At 47.7% G+C, this 21398-nt stretch overlaps 1 protein-coding gene across 2 annotated transcripts; it reads left to right on the plus strand.

Moving 5' to 3' along the window:
* The first annotated feature begins 10 nt into the window (after positions 1-10).
* On the plus strand, positions 11-8137 carry LOC146339650 (zinc finger BED domain-containing protein 4-like). 2 transcript variants are annotated; one of them, XM_084809871.1, is made up of 4 exons: positions 11-163; positions 2810-2930; positions 3475-3854; positions 4154-8137. In XM_084809871.1, exons 3-4 carry the CDS (start codon positions 3479-3481, stop codon positions 6778-6780), a joined length of 3003 nt encoding a protein of 1000 aa, XP_084665997.1. In that variant the 5' UTR covers positions 11-163; positions 2810-2930; positions 3475-3478; the 3' UTR covers positions 6781-8137. The 2 variants fall into 2 exon arrangements, with proteins under 2 accessions (XP_084665997.1, XP_084665998.1); XM_084809872.1 differs by having other exon boundaries at positions 29-163; positions 2810-3854.
* Positions 8138-21398: the final 13261 nt, after the last annotated feature.

Here is a 21398-nt window from a genome sequence, read left to right on the forward strand (position 1 = left end):
TCGTAGCGTAATCCTCGCGGGGAGAGAGGAAGAAACGGTAACGTCGTTCAGGGGGAGGGGCAGGGGGAGGGGGAAAGAAAGAAAGAAAGAAAGAAAGAATTACGGGTGCTGGCAAGACTCGATCATCCTCAGAAGGCGCAATAAGGAACCCCGCTGAACTCAGGTAGGACCTTCTTTGGGGTAAACTTGCATAAAGGAGCAAGCTACGAGAGGGGCGTCGCCTAACCCTAGACGTGTTTTAATGGGGCTCTGATGGGGACTGATAGAAATGCAATACAACCGAAAAATATGGGAGATGTATATTTGAAGATATTAGGGGTGCAATCCCATACAAGTTCAGGTAAAAATAAGTCATACCACTCCCAGCATTCGGGGATTCTGGGAGTTGTAGGACTTAGTTCTGCCTAAACATGCCTCGGATTGCACCTTAAACATCTTGAAGTCGAATTTCTAGACAGCCACCGAAGTGAAGGCCCAAAATGTATCCATGGAAGACGGGGTTATCAATGGCATCACAGCCTGACAGAAGCCCGTAGGCCCCACAGCAGGGCATACAAAATAGAGAAGTGCTATTATTTTGTGGGTTAAAATTGGTCAGTGTGTGAATATGTAAGCTTCTGGGTTTCACAGATCTCTTCAGTCTTCTCTGTCTCCATGTTCAGTGTGGCTCTCAGGTTGCACATAGGATTGCAGCCTCAAGGGTCCCTGCCCCCCCCCCCAACAGGTTGAGACATATCCGTTGCCTTTGGTATGTTTTCATGAATGTTTCCTTTTACACTGGTTCATAGGCATATTCTGATGTCAGGAACTCCCTCTACCGTATTTTTAACTCACTACTGTAGCCTCAACATAAGGTCCCCCTTGTCTGTTTTCACCTAGACAGTACAGCAATTAAAGATCTATAAATGAAAGATCAGTTCCCTAGCTCTCCTCTTGACTCACCCCCTACAGGGCTTATTGCCCAACTCCGCTTAGGAGCATGATGGAGGGGAGAGAGAGGGAGAAGGCAAGGGAAGAAGGAATGGCTTAGTTAGGACAACTTTGTCCCTTGCTGCTCCTCCCCTTTTCTTGCCACTTAGCTTATTCAGGGTTTATACTCATGCTGCTCTGTCAGGGGGCCTAGGTTTATGCACAGAGAGAAGAAAGGTGAACCATGCCTGTGTGAATCGTTGGTGAGTCAACTGACAGAAGAAAGGAGGTTGGAGTGGAGGGGGAAACACTGCCCAAACCAACCTGCTTCCTTCCCCTGCCATTCCCAGATTTTGAGCAAGTGGGTTCAGATAATAGACATAGATCTTCAATTCCTCGCCTATATGCTGTCCTCCAAGGCCGGGACAAATGAAGATTCCATCAGGTCCAGCATTCTGTTCCCGGCAGTGGTCAGCCACATGCACCTGGAAATCTTACAAGAAGTGCATGCAGGTAGCACCCTTTCCTTGTTGTTTGCCCCCAGCAACTGGTATACAAGGTCTTCAAGGCTAGGCTGCCTCTGGACTTGGCTAGTAGCTATTTATAGACTTCTATGAATTTTTCAAATCTTAGAACACGACAGTACATGTCTACTCAGAAATGACTCATTGAGCTCAGTGGGCCTTACTCCCAGGTAAGTGGCTATAGGACTGCAGCCTAAAAAAGCCATCAGTTTGGAGTTAGATTGTATGGGCCTCTAGATTACCTCCACAACGCCACCTTTACGCCAAAATAAAAGCACTAGCTGAAAATTGGTATGAAAATAAGTGGATGACGCTACTGTTTGAAATGTGGAGCCAACTCCATACCAACCCTTTACAAGGTTGTGCAGTATGTAATGTCAATTTCTTATTAACAAGAGTTATGTGGATTGTGTGTTCTCCATAATGTGCAGTATTGGGACAAATTAACAAAGCCATCCTCAAGATAGTGCATATTAAATGGGTTGTGGCTTGGTGGTTAAGACGCTGAATTGCAGACCGGAAGGTCGGCAGGACAGCAGTTCCAGACCCGAGTGCTGCGTGACGGAGTGAGCTCCCGTCTTCAGTCCCAGCTTCTGCCAACCTAGCAGTTCGAAAGCAAGAAATTGCAAGTAGATAAATAGGTACCGCCTCGGCGGGAAAGGTAACAGCGTTCCGTGCACCTCGGTGTTCAGTCATGCTGGCCACATGACCACAGAAGCGTCTTCGGACAGCGCTGGCTCTTCAGCTTAGAAATGGAGATGAGCACCACACCCTAGAGTCGGACACGACTGGTTGGGGACACCTTTACCTTTTTATCAGTGTTATCCCTACTTAAGAGTATACCCATTAAAATGAATGGCAGTGAAGTCCCATTCATTTCACTGGGTCTTCTCTAAGTAGGGCTAGGGATGTCAGAGAATTCCGCCCTAAATGGGATTGAATTCTGACAAATCCGGTCCGCAGAATCCTCCTTGGAATGGGGTGGCCCAGTCAACCCAGACCAGAGCTCACGCAGACCCTTTTTTTAAAAAAAAATCTGAACCGCGGATTTTACGAAGATAATTACAAAAGAAAATCCGTAAATCAGAATGAATAAAATAGAATGCGAACGCGTTTCCTATTTTTACGAAAATAAATACGCACTTTCCTGCGACCACATGGCTTTCTTTCGCTGGGACTGAGTCACGAAGTGCAGGTAAAGCCTCAGGTTTTTTTTAAATTGTCTGTGGAGGTGAGGTCAGGTGACTGAGATCCCTCCAGGCCACCCCCCACCCCACCAGGAAGATAATGTCATTGAGGGGAGGGAACTCAAGGGAGGGGGAGGGGAGGGAGTCCAACCATTTTTTCCCTCCCTTCATCGTCCTGTGTCGCTTCAGTTGCTCCAGAGACCAGAGGCGCCACTGCTGCTGCAGACAGAGTGTTCGTGCCCAGCCGCAAGAGGAGGGTGTTTGTGTCCCCGTTCTATGGCACTGCAGTTCAACCTTTATTACAGTGAAGGTATGTTCTTTGATATATTTACTTTACATGAATGTGCTCCTATTTAGTGATTTTTTGGTGGTGGGGGAAGGCCAGCAGCAAAGGACTCCATCCTCCATCATCCTGTGTTTTTCAGGCTGCATGGATGGACTCCATCCTCCAGCAGCCTGTGTTTAGGCCTGAGAAGGACTCCATCCACTAGCATCCTGTGTTCAGGCCCGAAAAGGACTCCATCCACTAGCATCCTGTGTTTAGGCCTGAGCTAAGAAGGACTCCATCCTCCATCATCCTGTGTTTTTCAGGCTGCATGGATGGACTCCATCCTCCAGCAGTCTGTGTTTAGGCCCAAGAAGGATTCCATGCTCCATCCTCCAGTGTTTTTCAGGCTGCATGGATGGACTCCATCCTCCAGCAGCACCCTCAAACTACTTTTACACTGCACTATATCTGTGATTGTAGGCTGTTCACATGATTTCAGCTTTGCCATAATGAAATACATTCCTGAGTAATTCTCTTACCACCACCACCACCACCACCACATGCATTTATGTCTCCTCCTGCCCAGAGACATGAACATGGAGAAAAGACGAACCCGTAGTCAATCCAGCACTCAAAAGATGCGCGGACGCCGGGCGAGATTCAGCGCGGAGGTTGCAGTTCAACAATATTTGGAGGAGCTGGAACAGGAGGAAGCCCAAGGTGTGACCAGCGACAATAGCCCCAGCAGCAGTCCACCCCGCAAGTGTAAGCGGCACACACCACCAAATACTGCCACAGAAAGTGGCACAGGCATAGCCAGCCACAACTCCAGAGGAACAGGAAGAAAGTTCATGGATGGTGAGCGGAAGGGCAGTGTCTCCAAAGCAGATGACAATGTTCCTGAGGAGATTCTGCAGCGGCGGAATGAAAGTCACAAAGTCTGCGTCATTCCAAAGGATGACTCTGGTAAGACTCAGTCAATCCTCCCCCATGCTTTTCAGACTTTTCGCAGTGAGGACAGTTTTAGATAACTCGTGGAGCTTTGAAGTCTGTACGGTTTTTTTTGCACCTTGTGTCTTGTGTTGTTTTCCCAGTGCTAGTGCAGTAGTAGCTTACATCTGCACCTTGTGTGATGTTGATCGCAATTCCAAACTATGTTTCATAGATTTCTAGAAGTACACAGTTTTATTCTCTTTGCTATTATTCATGTGTAAAAGGTGCATTTCTCATGAAATTCCGCTTCTATCTATTTGGAATCTTTACAGAAACACCCAAAACCGTCCTCCCTGTATCAGAGAGCGAAAGTGGGACAGAAGATGAATCACGTCCAGAGCTGCCTGCTGATAATTACCTCGTGGGCAGCTGTTCACGTGATTTGGAAAAAAAGGCCAGAGGACTTAGTTTCGGCAGTGATCCAGACAGCGAAGATGATGAGGAGCCCTTCTGTACCAATGTCCCTGCTGAGACTGAGTATGACTCTGTAGTCCAGCCTGCTGGGTTCTTTGGGAGCAATCCCAAACCTCAGGAACACATATCCCTTGCTAAGCGCTCGTCATCACCATCAACAGTGCCACCAGCAACACCATCCACAAGCAGAGATGAGCGGAAACGTGCAGCTCCCGATGCCGCCTCATCTGAAACTGATACCCCCATTCCCCAAAGAAAAGATGGTGTGTGGCGCTTCTTCAAATATGCAAAAGATGACAGTTATGTTGTCGTTTGTGAAGTTTGTAGAAGCCGTGTGCGCCTAGGGAAGGAAGGGGGCTGTGGCCGAGTGGGCACGTCTGCCATGAGGCAACACATGGAGGTGCATCATGCGCTTCTTGTGCCCAAAGATAGTAAAGGCAAGTCCCTCTCACAGCCATCCAAAAAGAGCATTACTGCCTTCTTTGCCTCATCTTGCAAAGACCTAACGCAAAGTGGTCCGGGTGAGAAGGACACAGAAGGCGACTTAGCTAAGAGGCAGGTGTCAATGGAAAAATGCCTCACGCTGACACAGAAATTCCCACCTGACAGCGTCCAGGCAGCAAGGTTGAATCGAGCCCTGACAGAGTTCATTGCTCGTTGCATGCTGCCCTTCTCCGTGGTGGAAGAGGAGGCCTTCCGGGACTTCGTGAAGGAATTGTGCCCTCAGTGGGATGTCCCTTCTCGTCACTACATCAGTGGCGTTGCCATTCCAGCCCTGGCTTCTGAAATCAGAAGGGCGCTCCAACAGGATTTGAAACACGCAGTTGGAGGAAGTATTCATCTAACAAGTGACACATGGGTAAGCGCTCAAACACAGCCTTATCTGCGTGTCACTGCGCAGTGGGTATCTGTCAATGCGAGCTGCAGACTGACTCGGAGAACAGCGACATTGGCCCTCACAATGCTCTCAGGGACACACACGGCAGAAAGCATTGCAAGTAAAATCAACGGTGTTGTTCAGTCCTGGTTCACCCCCTTAAATCTGACAGTGGGCTGTTTAGCAACAGGTAATGCCTCCAACTACCTGAAAGCAGTCCGCATTGCAGGGCTAAACCACGTTCCGTGCATTGTGCAGTGTTTGAACCTTGTGGTGCATTCTGGATTGAGCAACGCATCTCCTAAAATAGGTAAGCTACTTAAGGCGGCGCGAGCCATGTGCACCCACTTCAGGCAGTCCTGCTCAGCGATGGCGGCAATAGGCGCCATCCAGCGTAGCCGTGGTCTCCCACAATACAAATTCATCTTGGATGTGTGCACACGCTGGAACAGCACATTTCATATGCTACGGAGACTCTGTGAGCAGAGAGCTGCTATAAATGACTACATTTTCGAGAAACAAGACCATTCCAAATTTTTTGGCACACCACAGCAGTGGGTCTTGATGCAAGACCTGGTTGACATTTTAAAAATATTTGATGAATGCACAACAGTACTGAGTGCAGACTATGCTACGCTAGGCCAGGTTCTACCTGTGCTGAAGATTATAGAGGGGGTGCTGAGAAAACGCCTTGCTGAGCTTTGTGAGCGCACCAGTGCTGTAGGCAGTCAAGTCCCCAATCCTGCAGTTAGGCTTGCTGAATTCCTTCTGCAGGAGCTGGGCACCAACAGACACATCACTTTGATGAGGGGGGACATGAAATACATTGCTGCATCATTCCTTGAACCGCGGTTCCGGGATAGCACAATGAGGGAGGTGCTGGAAAACCAGAACCCTGGCTACCAACGTCTAAAAACCTATTTGACAGAGAAAATCATGGAGTGCGACCAGAGAGATGTTCTGGATGAGAAGGAGCTGGGGAAGAGTGAGGCTGGTAGGACTACTACCGCCACTACAGATAATATCTGCAGCAGTGACATCACCAGCAGGAAGGGCGATGACACCACAGCAGCTGCACCACCACGACATACAGGGGCATCTTGTAGAAAGTTCTACTTGTACTCCTCAATGGCAGTGGAGCTCGGTGTAAGTGCACAGGAGAACTGTACAAAAAGAGCCAGGAATGGATCTGCTTATGATGCGGCTAGCCAGGAATTGGAAGCTTATGCCACAGACGATTTCTCAGAAACCCGCAGCAGTCCAGAGAGTGATCCTCTCCTATACTGGGACACAAAACATGGAGTTTGGCCAAATCTGACCAAGGTTGCCATTTGGCATCTATCTTGCCCTCCCTCGAGTGTGTCCTCTGAAAGGCTTTTCTCCACCACTGGCAGCATTGTCACCACCCGCCGAAGTCCACTTGCACCAGAACATGTCTCCACCCTTGCCTTCATACGTTCCAACAGGGCATGGATTCCTGAGCAGCACCTCCCTCCACCACCACCAGCTGAAACTGTCAGCAGAGTAGAGCAGTCATCAAGTGACGAGGAGGACCCCTTTGATGATGATACTGCCGCTAATGTGACCCAAAGTTATGAGGCACAATGAGGCACAATCGTGTGATTGTGAGTGTGACCCCAAGTTCATGCACATTTTCAATTGGTGGAGAAAACACCATTTCCAAATGTGCATGTCGAAGAGGCAACTCACAGAGTGGTGGTTGCACCACCAGCAGTGTACATATTCCGCACCGGACCATCTTGTTCTTGTTTTGTCCAAACAAGCAGTCCTTGTCTGGCCTGGGCAGAACCCAAAGCAGTGGCGATATGTGGCGGTGCTTTGCATAACTCACACCGACATGCAGAGTCCAGTTGCGCTGCCTGACTGTGCCTGGCGGCCTATACAGCGTACATCCCTAGTACACGCACGCACACAATTTTCTATGCATCCCAGTGTACTTCACTATTGACTTTATATGTGTATCTTTATCGTTCTGAATGTTAGTATGTATGTAGTATAGCATGTAGTATAGTTCTAATTCCCTTGAAGTGTGCTTTTAATTCATTTTAAATTCTTCTTTCATAAATCAAGGAATTGCTTTCTGTTGTGTTGTGGTCTCTCTCTGATTCCCTCAGCTTTTGGGGGTATCGGGTTTTCCGAAGCACCGAGAGTTCTGTGTGAAAAGATCTTTCTGGTATGTGTTTAGTTTACATGTATGTGATACGCACCTCCATGTAAAATTGTCAGGGTGGAAACTGAGCCCATAGAGCCCCAGAGGAGTTCTGATTCTGAGGAGGAACAGCAATCTGTGGGAGAGGAGCTCGCTGCCAGCATTCCTGGGATAGATAGTGACCCTGGCAGTGAGAGAGCGCTGGAGGGGGGCTTGCTGGACGCTCGGCGCAGACGCAGGGAGCGACGACAGATGGAGGGCGCAGAAAGGAGGTGTAGCGCTCGTTTGGTGCGCAAACAATGGTCGTGACCCAAGGGAAAGAGGGAGCCTCTCTCCCTAGCCCATAAGTTCAGGGTCTTCCCATGGTTCTCCTTCAAACGGGGACCAACTGCCTTACCTGGAGCTTAGGCTGCTCTGCTATCTTTCCCCAGTGCTGTTCCTGGCTTTGTCGCTAGTGATTAGTATCTGAACGAGTCATAAAGGAATAAAGTCTTGGAAAGAATTCCTCGTCGTCTGTGTCCTGAGTTGGCTATTGGTGGGGACTGCAAGAGGCAGCTAGGGCGCTCCTGACAAAAATAAAGCATACTTCGTAACATCAGGGATGCTGAGCATCTCCCTATGAGGGAAGCTTACAGCAGCTGGGATGGTTTAGCTTGGAAAGCATTCTTGTTGCAGTTTGTGGAACAGTAAGCAAACAGAGATCATTGTATAAAATGATCTAGATTTTAAAAAAATTATCTCTTGACTTGAACCAAGAAATTGTTTATTTTATTTTTTTTAGGGCAGGGCAGAAAGAACTTTAAACAAACAACAGAATTAAAAAACAAAACACAAAAACAATTGAAGTGTTGGTCACCGGCTGCGGGCCTCAGTTCAGATGTGTGATGCCCGCTCAATGGCCTCCACCCTTCTTTGAAGGTCATTGTGTAGAAAGAGAAGAATCAACCACAGTGGTAATATGCATCTTGCAGGCAGAGTTGTTTGCTTAGATGCCATTCTGTAGTACTTACAGGTCCTGTTGAGCCTCTGGACATCCCCCAGCAGACGCCTGAGGAGTACCAGAGGAGGAGCTTCATCTGTGGAAGAAGGGTGGCCTTCCTCTACAGATGCTGCTGCTGCTGGCTGGGGTTTGGGCTCCTCGGGCTGCTGCTCCTCCTCCTCTTCCTCCTCTCTCCTCTCTGGGAAGCCCTCAGTGCCTCCTCTGCAAGCAATGCACGATGCACCGCTGTGGAATGTCACAGTAACAGCATGAATTCAGTTATATATGCAGTGAGTGAACAAAACCACAGCCATTCATTGATCCGTCTATCACCATTTCCAAGGCCTACTCTGACTACCATAAGAACCACAGATTCTGTCCTCCCACCACAAGGTCTACTGAGGTGATAATTAGGGAGGCAGATTAGACAGTATTGGCAGTTTTGGCTGCATGATGGGGACTGTTGGACTTCGGTATACCCCACAGAACTGATATACTGCATTTCTACATTTGCAATGTCATGGCATTTATTTACTCTATGCATTGCATGAATCCCACCTTTTTTCCTAGCGCAAGGAACCCAAGGCGGCTCACATTACCCTCTTCCTCTCCATTAAACCCTCACAACAACAGCACTGTGAGGTAGGCTGGGGCTTTCTGACTGGGCCAAAGTCACCCAGCGAGCTTCCATGGCTGAGTGGACTATACCCAGATCTCCAAGCTCCCAGTTCAACACTTGCTCATCCGTTGATCTGAGTGCCAAAGTCTTGGTAGAAAGGTGGGGTGCAAAAATTCAGCAATCACTACATAAATAAGGATGACGTGCACCCACCGAGAGGCTGGTCCTGCTGCTGCTGCTAGTCTCTCAGCAGCAGCAATATTTCACCGGAAATGATCAGTGTGTAATACGATTTGTAGCCGGGGGGCCCCATAATCCTATGCATGTGGTTGTACAGGAAAAAGTAATGCAGTTCCCAGCATACCTTTTTCAACCAGCCAAAGTGGCCGGAAGATGATGGGAGTAGGACTTTTCTCTGTCCAACAAGTATAGGATTGCAGGCTAAATGTTGGGATTTGCTTCAACATGAGAACATAAAAAGATAGCTTCATTTTCAGGTGGCCTTTTGCAGGAGAGGTGGTTGCAAAAAGGGCTGGGACTGGAGGGACATGGGATGGGAATAATAATAAGACTGGTAGTGTCCAAGAGGAGTGGCAGACGGTACACATCATTGTTTTCATATTCAATCAAGCTTGATGATGGGATAAATATAACATACCAGGCATCTGCCTCTGAAAATGCAGGCTTGCCTGCCTGGACCCACACTTTCCAGATCCTCCAGTAGTATAGGGGGGCGTTTTTCAACAACGGTGCCCTCCTCTCTGCTGCACCCATCCCCTCCTTAATGAAGGAGCACTTCAGGGCCTTCCATTTGGACCGCAACTGCCCAGTGGTCCGCGCATGCCCCACGGTCTCCATGCACCTCCTAATGCACTCCCAGTAGCTCCCAAACAGCACTGCCACTGCCTCGCTGTTTTTAATATTTCTTATGAGCGCCTTGGTCCCCTCCCGGCCCCACCTCCTCTCGAGCACTGCTGCAGCCATTTTTTTGTCCAAACCAAACAGTCCAAACACACACAAACCAGACAACCACACACAACCACCACTGAACTACACACACACAATAACCAGAGAACCACCACCACGCTCACGCACAACCACCACTCAACTACACACAAACCAGGCAACCACGCGCACGCACAACCACCACTCAACTACACACACACAAACCAGGCAACCACGCGCACGCACAACCACCACTCAACTACACACACACAAACCAGGCAACCACGCGCACGCACAACCACCACTCAACTACACACGCACAAACCAGGCAACCACGCGCACGCACAACCACCACTCAACTACACACGCACAAACCAGGCAACCACGCGCGCGCACAACCACCACTCAACTACACACGCACAGACCAGGCAACCACGCGCGCGCACAACCACCACTCAACTACACACGCACAAACCAGGCAACCACGCGCGCGCACAACCACCACTCAACTACACACACACAAACCAGACAACCACGCGCGCGCACAACCACCACTCAACTACACACACACAAACCAGACAACCACGCACAACCACCACTCAACTACACACACACAAACCAGACAACCACGCGCACGCACAACCACCACTCAACTACACACACACAAACCAGGCAACCACGCGCACGCACAACCACCACTCAACTACACACACACACAAACCAGGCAACCACGCGCATGCACAACCACCACTCAACTACACACACACACAAACCAGGCAACCACGCGCACGCACAACCACCACTCAACTACACACACACAAACCAGGCAACCACGCGCACGCACAACCACCACTCAACTGCACATACACAAACCAGACAACCACGCACAACCACCACTCAACTACACACACACAAACCAGGCAACCACGTGCACACACAACCACCACTCAACTACACACACACAAACCAGATAATCACGCACAACCACCACTCAACTACACACACACAGTAACCAGAGAACCACCACCACGTGCACGCACAACCACCACTCAACTACACACACACAAACCAGACAACCACGCACAACCACCACTCAACTACACACACACAATAACCAGAGAACCACCACCACGCGCACGCACAAGCACCACTCAACTACACACACACAAACCAGGCAACCACGCACAACCACCACTCAACTACACACAAACCAGACAACCACGCACAACCACCACTCAACTACACACACACACAATAACCAGAGAGCCACCACCATGCACACGCACAACCACCACACAACTACACACAGAATGGCCAGACCACCACCGCCATGCAGATGCAGACGACATTCAGGAAGTTAGCAGGAAGTTTACGACAGATTTTGCGGAAGCGGAGCTGCAGCCCTGTTTTTTTTTAAATTTGGGAGACGCTGGGTTTTCTGAGGTTAACAAGACCAGTAAACATGAGGAACATCAACCACAAATACTCTGAAAGTAATAAAATCACAGTCCCTGTCTGAGAAAACAAGACAGTGGCGGAGCGCACAGAGGGTGGGAAAAATTCCGGCCATGGGAGAAAATACATAAACAATTACGTAAATAGCGGGAAAGTTCCACCCAAGGGAAAAAATACGTAGACAGTAATCATGGCGGTGGCGAGTGCAGCGGAAGTTACGTGTGTGTGTGTGGGAATTCCCGCCAAGGCAAGGGAAAAAATACGTAAGCAATTACAACAATGGCGAGTGCGGTGGAACTTATGTGGAGGTCAATTCCGGCCAATGGAAAAAGTGTAAATATTTACGAAAAAGAATTATTACGGAAGTTACGTGGGGAATTGCTGCCTTGACAAAAAATACGGAAACGTTTACGAAAAATAGTGTTCCCCCCGGAAGTTCGCTGAATGGCGGACGGAGACGGACGGCTGCTGGGCGGGGAGGATTTTTCGGCGGTCGTTACGGATTTATTTACGTAATTTCCGAAGCGGGGAAGAAATGGAGGATTCCAGGGGCTTGCGGACAGCGGAACGGGACAGAGGATGCAAACTGCGGAAGTCAAGTGGGATGGTAGGAGCTCGGTTCCTACATCCTTAAGTAGGGCTAACGTTAGGTGCAACCCAATGCTGACATCTTGTGGTGACCTCCATAGCTACATAATAGCTACGTATAACCAGAGTCATTTAAGGCAGATACATCTCACAAAATTATATATTTAAGTACAAATAAACTATAAGGCATCACAGTATTTAATCTAGCACTTGCTCATTTTTATTTTAAAAAATAGTGAATGTTAAAAATTGGAGATGATCCAGATCTTTCACCCCATGTAGAAGGAGAGGGAATGGGCCCATGTGTAGGGAGAACAGGGAGTCATTGATTCAGCACCACTTTCAATGTTCACTCCGTCATAACTGCTCAGTACTGCAGCTGCAAATTAACTTCTGCTGTAGTACACGCGCGATTTACTGCGGACAACTCCAATGGAAAAATCCACTGTGCCCTGACTAGGGATGTACTATGGACTGTGTAAAATCCGCTCCGTCTGTGTTTTGCGGATCGTCAGTCACCTTTTGTTCCGTCATGCACCCACAGACGGATGCGAATTTTTTTTCGTCATGCAGAAAAATACAGAAATAATTACGTAAATATTTACGTAAGTATTTACATAATTTACCTCAGTACGTAACATGTAGTGTATTGTCCCCCATTCCATTCAATGTTTCCTTAGCAGAAACTTACGTATTGTTCTATGGATTTATATGCATAAATTTTGGGAAAGTAAAAAAAATCATCCGAAAGTCCACGGACTCTGAACGGCTTGAGGGGGTTGTTCCACAGCAGATTCCGCTAGTCGGATTATTAGAAATCCGAGCTCATTTTAATCCATCTTGAATTTCTCCAGCATCCCTAGACCTGACACATGGCCGTTGAAGCAAAGTAAACTGTGGCGTCACGCTACTCTTTTTTTTTTTTAACCATTATATTTAAGTGCGCACCTGCACAGCCACGTGAGGGTGGGGGTGCGACACTTCGGGTTTGAGTGGTTGTTTTGTACTTTAGGGGTTCTTTTCTGTCTGTTCCTCTTTGGTAAGATGTGGGTAGTCGGCTCCTTCATTACCATGCCAACTGTTTGTATGCAGTCACAATGGCGGCCCTCCAGCCCCACACTCTTGTGATAGTTTGTACATGCGAAGGGGCCAACTACCTATGTGAGAAGCACGTGCCTACCCATCATTCCAAAATGATACCTCTCTGTTTCTGCGCAGCTGCAAAGGAATGGGGGGGAGTGAAAAGGCGTCACAGAGTGACGCAATCACTAAGCACGCTTACCCCACGCCCACCGCAAACTGCAAAGACAGTTTGAGGAAGGGGCAGACAGCTCAGCAACCACGGTAAACCTGCAGCAAGGTAAAAAATTGCAGCAAAACTCCTCTGTGGAAATCTATATTTTCCCTGTGAAAACTATGGTTAGTCTGCAAAGTGGCGACTGTGTCGCATGTCCCGAAGGTCCTTGGATCACAGCAGCCCTGGAGTAAATGGCTCATGTAGATGGGGCCCAGGAAGGTGGAGTGAAGGTGTGGCTGGGTCTGGGATGGAATTGAGCAGGCTGGAAATGAGCAGACTGGAATGGGGAAAAGATTCCACCCTGAAAATTCCTTTCTCCTCGCTGCCACTCACTTCTCCATTTCACTATCGCTCATGCCAGAATTTACGTTCACATAAATGTATGTGAATGTATGCCCCTCACTGCTACTGATCCATAGAGGGGAGCTATTTCAGCATGGCAAGAAGCGAGAGGGAATTTCCTGTACTGGCCCACCTCTTTCCTTTCCAGCCCTTCTCTTCCATCCTCAGCCACGCTTCCTTCACTCCTAGCTTCTCTCTGCACCTTCCCCTTTGTGGGGATGGGGGAAGGCACTGGATCTAAATTATGTCTGTTAGTGTTGTTGTTGTTGTTGTTGTTTTAAGCCTGGTGTCTTAGGCTGGAGCCCAAAGGTAGCAACCCTATCTCACCCTCCTTTCTGATGCAATCAACTGTGGTGACATCACCCAGTCACATAAAGGAGTCCCAAAACAGATGCTGGGGTAAGAAGGGAAGGGGAGATGTTTGTGCTGGAATGATCGTGGCCTTACCACCTAAGGGATCAAAATTAACAAAATTATGGGCGCTAAAAGGCTGGCAGTTTACCAGCTGGTTGGGAAGCAAATGATGCTGCACAGGGCAGAACAGACTCTGAGGCTGCCCCAACCCCAGGTTATGGTACTCTGCCTTTTGATGTATTCTCTTTCTGTGAAAGTCTACAGGCCGCTGCTGCACTCCCTGACCACTGTAGGCAGGCTGGTCTTCTATTGGGTCACTGTCCACGTGACTGGGATCTTCATCCTATGCCATTGCAGCCTAAAGATATCAAGTGCTGTGCATTTAATTCTCGTGAGGAAGCTTTGGAGGGAAGTGCTAGCCCCAGCAGTCCGCATCCTGTGGCATTCCCAGGCAGCTGCAAGGAGTGTTGGCATTTATCTGGTCAGTGCCTTGAAAGACTGTGCTGCCAAATGGTCTCTAGGGTTGCTACTTATGCTCCTGAAACAGAGCGTGTTGCCAGCTGTTTCATCTACAGAGGACCAACTCCACCACTCCGTGCATCCTTTTCTCCAAGAGAATACTGAAGCATACCAGGCAGTGTTGCGGCCAGTCATGAAGCAAATAGTTATCTCACTCTTCCTGGGATTCCTCGATGGAGTTCAGGACGCTTTCCACCTATCAGCACGAGCAGTGAAATATGTCCTGACCCAGTTTTTTTACTCCATCAGGCCCACATGGTGTTCAGCCTGCAAAGGGAACTTTTTTGATGACATCACCCATGTCCTCCCACATTCCTGCATCCCCTTGTACACCCGTTTTAATGGCCCAACTACTTCCATCCTCAAAGACATACCCCAGACCTTTGCTGCGCTTAAGTTTGTTGTGGCCACAGAGCACATAGTCGCTGGACCAGGCAAGTATGGTTTGGATGTCACCAATATCCCTCTTCATGTGAGATTCCAGAGCAACACCGGGATGAAGAATGCATCTTCTTCAATGCAAGAAACAGATGCAACAGTGAAACGAATGAAGGCGGCCTGTGTGGTCTTCATTACACTCTACCTTTCCATGTTCTCCAGTGTTATTAAGAACATCAGATAAACAGGCCGAATGTGCAACCATTTATATGTTGTTGGTTCTTTTATGAAATATCTCCTTGCTTTACACCAGCACTCAGATTCTTTCCCTACCCCTCCTCGGTCATGGAGATGTATGATATGGGGTAGTCCAACCAAAGCTTAGTTTGGGGTGCGGGGGCGTATGAACTTCAATTCTTTATTGATGCTGCTCATGCAGCTCTGTGTCATATTGACTTATTTCAGAGAATTTCTGTACCACTTTTCATAAAATAAATAAATAAATCCCAAAGCAGTTTACAAGGTGAAGAGATGATAAAATACAATAAAGCGAATAATTAAAACAATAAAGCAGTAATAAAGCAATAAAATCTCATTAAAATAAGCAGTGGTAGCTGGCAATGCTTGTGGTCAGAGAAATGCCTGGGCAAACAAATGTGCATTAAGTTGTTGATGCAAACACTCCACACTAGGAGCCCACCTGATCTCAATAGGGAGATCACTTCCCATGGTAGGAGCCACAGTTGAGGAGCCACAACTCTTCCACACCATGGCCAGCCAAGCCTCAGTAGGCTGCAGTATGGTCACCAAGGCCTCCCCCTCAGAATGTAGAGACCAGGGCAGCCTGTACAGGAGAAGGCAGTCTTGGATAACCTAGTCCTTATCTGTTTAGGGCCTAATAAACCAGCAATAACATTTTGAATTTGGCTTGGTAGCTAATTGGAAGCCAATGCAGAGTTTTCAGCACAGAAATCATACGAGTGTGGTGAAAAGCTCCACTGAGCAATCTGGGCTGGATCTACACTTACCGCCTTTTTTCGCTTCCAATGAGGTTTCACCGCCCATCTTTCACACTACGCAGTAGCCGCCTCGAATTGGAACCGAAATTTCCCACTTCCGTGCTCCCGCTTTCAATACCCTGATATCTCGGTATTTCCCCTTAATGTGCTCTGATTTTCCGCCTTCGCTGTCATATCCAGTCGTAGCTCCCTCCCTCGCCTGTCCATATACGGCGGTGTTTGTATTTCCCTCCTGTCCAAACACAGCTCTTGACAGCCCCATGTCTTCTTCCGGCTACCGATCGCATAGCTTCATCAGCAGCCCCCATTTCCTCAGCAACAAGCAAATGGCTGGATGTGCGTGCGCTTGTCTGATCTTGGAAGCTAAGCAGGGCTGGTCCCGGTCAGTGCTTGGATGGGAGACTGCCTGGGAATCAGGCTTCCTGCACTGAGCAGGGGGTTGTTGTATCCCTTCAAATGAGATTAAGTTTTACCCCCTCCTATCCCCCGCTCTGGATTTGCTTTTTTTAAATTCAGACATTATCCTCACAGAATCAGGGCTTCTCCACGATGTTTTTTTTTCTAATTGAGGCATGATCTTCGAAGCTTTGAAGTTGTGAAGCTTCACAACTTCGAAGCTTCGAAGATCATGCCTCAATTAGAAAAAAAAACATCGTGGAGAAGTCCTGATTATGCGAGGATAATGCCTTTATTTTAAAAAAATCATCCGGAGAGGGGGATAGGAGGGGGTAAAACTTAGTCTCATTTGAAGGGATACAACAACCCTCTGCTCAGTGCAGGAAGCCTGATTCCCAGGCAGTCGCCCATCCAACTACTGACCGGGGCCGACCCTGCTTAGCATCCAAGATCAGACAAGCACGCGCAGGAAAACAGCACAGTGCTCAAGTGTGAACCGAACTTGCGCATTCGATGAAGCACTGCAACGGGGAAAATGGGTGAGTGTGAATAATCACGTTTTAATGCGAGAGCGTTTAACCCGACGGGACACTGAATTCATTGCGATGGCGGGCGCAATGTAGATCAGCCCCTAGTCACTGCATTTGTGCTGACTGCAGCTTCTGACCCATTCTGAGTGAGAACCGGGAGAAAGCGGATTCAGGCTGTTATCCTAAACTCACCTACTAGTAGTGACTTCATCTCATTGATCCCACTGGGACTCGAAGAGTTGGGAAAAGTGCCAAAAAGGGCAACAGATGATCAAGGGGCTAGAGCAACTCTCCTGCAAGGAAAGGTTACAACATCTGGAACTGTTAGCTTAGAAAAGACGCAAGTAAGGGGAGACATGATAGAGTTGTACAAAATTATTCATGGTGTGGAGAAAGTGGATGGGGAGACATTTTTCTCCCTCTCTCATGATACTAGAACCCAGGGTCATCGCATAAAACTGATTGGTGGGAAATTCAGGACAGACAAAAGGAAGTACTTCTTCACACAGGGCATAGTTGAACTATGGAATTCACTTCCACAAAATGTAGTGATGCCCACTACTTTGAATGGCTTTAAAAGGGGATTGGACAAATTCCTGGAGGAGAAGGCTATCAATGACTACTAGTCCTGATGGCTATGTGCTACCTCCAGTATTGGAGGCAGTATGCCTATGTACCCCAGTTCCTGGGGAGCATGGGCAGAAGGATGCTGTGGCACTCATGCTTATGGGTTTCCCGTGGGCATCTGGTTGGCCACTGTGTGAACAGAATGCTGGAGTAGATGGACCTTGGTCTGATCCAGCAGGGCTCTTCTTATGTTCTTATGTTCTAAGTAAACATGGTTAGCATGGTGCTGTCAGACTGCAATTCTAGACATAGGAAGCTGCATTATAGCAGGTAAGACTATTTGTCTATTTAGCCCCGTATTGTTTATTCTAACTGGTAGTGATCCTCAAGGGTCCTAGGTCTTTCACATCACCCACTACCTACTCTGTCAATGCCAGGAATTAAACCTGGGACTTTCTGCATGCAAAGCTGAGCTATGGAGCATCTCTACGCCAGCCTAAAATCCTGCATTTAAAATGGGGCTTTCTGCTTCTTTTTAAAATGCAGGTTCTCAATGGACTCCCTTTACACATGCTTCCTTTTCCCACTCCTCTTCCCCTCGCTCCCCCTTATCTGCGACTTCCATATGTTTCATTGATCTAGCTCATCTTCTTGCGGTTTTTCCTTTTTCACAGAGAGAACTCAAGTGAAACACAGGCGGGGTAATTTGATACCTCATTATCTCCAATCTCTTTAAAAATTGAATAAAGGTCATTTAGGGCACAATCCTATGCAGGTTGAAACAGAAAAAAGTCCTACAACTCCCAGCATTCCCCAGCTTGGGGAATGCTGGGAGTTGTAGGACTTTTTTCTGTCTAAACCAGCATAGGATTGCACCGTTAGTGCAGGAGATGCTCTGGAGGGGCTGCAAACTTCCATACGTGAGCAATCTCAATAGCAGGATAAAAGCTCCATGTGAAGAAGCCCATGGTCCCTCTCCAATGTAGTAGGGAGGAAGGCCCACTGGATACCATGAGACCTAAAGCTATCAATGAATACCATTTGCAGTACAACAGCAAGAGAAAACTGTTGCCCTCATGTCCTGCTTTTCAGCCACTGTAGGAATGCTAGACTAGATAGACAGGCCTTTGGTCTGATCCAGCAAGGCTGTTCTTATGGTCTTATGATTTACTTCTGCCTATGCATGCACTTGCCTTGTCTGTACTGCAATTGGCAGGAAGCTTTTCTGAGCTCTCCCACCCCCTATCCCCAGTCAGAGGTTTCTCACCTTGTCAAGAGGTTTTCCTCCTGAAACTATATCTGATTAAAGTTGGTGACTACAATGCTCTAAATGTCAGTCTTGTCTAGGTCATAGCAACCCATACCTCCTTTGCAAACTGTATTAGGGTGCAATCCTGTGTGTGTTTAGACAGAAAAAAGTTGTACAACTTTCAGCATTCCCATTTTATTTTGTTTCTGAATTTTTCCAATTTTGTTCTGGCCCATTATGTCTGTGAGAGAAGAGAAGACATAGTATAGTTCTGTGGGAGAACTGGAGTGGGTTCCAATGTGGATGACAAAACCTAGGCCCTTATCCAGATCTTTCCCTTGGCCACAGTATGTCCTAGTTATCACACACAGCATTTTCCCCCTCCAAAGTACAACTGACATCTAGCATTTCTGTAAGGTACAATGTGATGCCAAACCCAATTCCATCATGGTCATGTTATATTTCTGTCAATATTAAAGTTTGAAGGAAGAGAGGGCAAAGGAGGAAATAGAAATAAAGCTTAGAATGGAACATGGCTGCAGCAATCATGACTTTAGGGTTACCGCCTTTACACTGTAAAATAAAATAAACACCACACTGTAATATTATCTTCCTCCTCATATTCTGCAGTGTACAAAACAGATCTAATATACATCAGCAATACCATTGACTGTTGTTGGATATAATTGTGTCATTCACTGATTTAAACCTGAATTTTCTGATAATGCATTGTGTATAATGCTGTCGAAGTAGATCAGCAATCTGAACAGGTATTAATTGAGAACTAGAGGATCAGTGATGAATTATTAACTCTTCTTTTGGCAAATGGAAGATAATGTTGAAGGCAAGGTACACCCAGGCAAAGTATACTCTCTTAAGTTTAGATTGGCTGCTTCGCAACCACTCTTCAAGCTAAACCTCTGTTTCATCCATCCTACTCTATATACTTACAAGGCAAATGTATGCATCTAATACAATATATTGAACACAATTTTGTTATCATGAAAACATAAGAAGAGCCCTGCTGGATCAGACCAAGGGTCCATCTAGTCCAGCATTCTGTTCACACAGTGGCCAACCAGCTGTCCACCAGGAACCCACAAGCAGGGTACGAGTGCAACAGCACCCTTCCACCCATGTTCCCCAGCAACCGGTGTATATATGCTCACTGCCTCTGGTACTGGAGGTAGCTCATAGCCATCAAGACTAGTAGCCATTGATAGCCTTCTCCAGGAATTTGTCCAACCCCCTTTTAAAGCCATCCAAATTGGGGGCCATCTCTACATCCTGTGGTAGCGAATTCCATAGTTTAACTATGCGCTGTGTGAAGAATTGCCACGGACAGCAAAGATTAAGGCTGTTCTTGAAACTGTCCATCCCATATACTGAGTATAATGTTGTACTGATATATGCTTATGTTATGAACTTATACTGGATCTAAGGAATATGCAACCATTTATGATATCATAAGAACGTAAGAAGAGCCATGCTGGATCAGACCACAGGTCTATCTAGTTCAGCATTTTGTTGACACAGTAGCTAACCAGCTAACCACAGTAGCTAACCAGAAACCCATGTCCATTTATGGGCACCACACTTTAAGAAGGATGCAGACAAGCTGGAGAGGGTTCAGAGGAGGGCAACAAAGATGATCAGGGGACTGGAAACAAGGCCCTATGAAGAGAGACTGAAAGAACTGGGCATGTTTAGCCTTGAGAAGAGAAGACTGAGGGGAGATAGGATAGCGCTCTTGAAGTACTTGAAAGGTTGTCACAGAGAGGAAGGCCAGGATCTCTTCTCGATCATCCCAGAGTGCAGGACATGGAATAATGGGCTCAAGTTACAGGAAGCCGGATTCTGGCTGCACATCAGGAAAAACTTCCTGACCGTTAGAGCAATATGACAATGGAACCAATTACCTAGGGAGGTAGTGGGCTCTCTCATACTGGAGGCATTCAAGACGAGGCTGGACAGCCATCTGTCAGGGATGCTCTGACTTGGATTCCTGCATTGAGCAGGGGGTTGGACTCGACGGTCTTATAGGCCCCTTCCAACCCAACTATTCTATGATTGTATGATTCTGTGAACCCACAACTAGGACATGAGTGCAATAGCACCCTCCTGCACATCTTCCCCAACAACTAGTGTACATAGGCATACTGGCTAGCGGTATCAGAGAATTTCTCGCCGAAACTTCAGGGGGCCGAGTGCCAACGTATTCGGCCCCCCGAAGTAGTTTCGGGGAGAAATTCTCCCCCCCCACCCCAGGATGGGACTTACCTTTCCCGAATGTCGCTCCCGGTGGCGGGCCGCAGCGGCGGTTCGGCAGGGCTTCGACGGGGGCGGGGGCGGCAGCCGGTCTTTCGACCGGCTGCCGCCACCGCCGCCATTCCAAGAAAAGTAAAAAAAAAAAAAAATGCCCCCATGATAGGCTACGTGACAATTAACGTAGCCTTATCACGGCTAGATTTGCAAAGTCAGCCGTGATAGGCTACGTAAATCGTCACGTAGCCTATCACGGGTGACTTTTTTAAAAAAAGCGCGTACGGCTAATGGCGGCCCCCATGGGGAGCCGCCATTCGCGTTCCTTATTTGGTCGCTGTAGTCTACGTAAAGATTACGTAGACTACGGCGAAAATAAGGGCAACGCTATTTGCGTTGCCCTTATTTTCGCTGTAGTCTACATAAATCTTTACATAGACTACAGCGACCAAATAAGGAACGCGAATGGCGGCTCCCTATGGGGGCCGCCATTTGCGTACGCGCTTTTTTTTTTAAGTCACCCGTGATAGGCTACATAAATCGTTATGTAGCCTATC

The sequence above is a fragment of the Heloderma suspectum genome, chromosome 7 (genome assembly GCF_057233095.1).
Source record: "Heloderma suspectum isolate Gila_16-S chromosome 7, 16-S_ref, whole genome shotgun sequence".
Classification (NCBI taxonomy): Eukaryota; Metazoa; Chordata; class Lepidosauria; order Squamata; family Helodermatidae; genus Heloderma; species Heloderma suspectum.

Bases quoted from the DNA above. Each gene is read 5' to 3' on its own strand.
- LOC146339650 (XM_084809872.1), top strand. From the start codon at position 3,449: ATGCATTTATGTCTCCTCCTGCCCAGAGACATGAACATGGAGAAAAGA. The intron at 3,855-4,153 runs GTAAGACTCAGT...GAATCTTTACAG, and splicing joins CATTCCAAAGGATGACTCTG to AAACACCCAAAACCGTCCTC.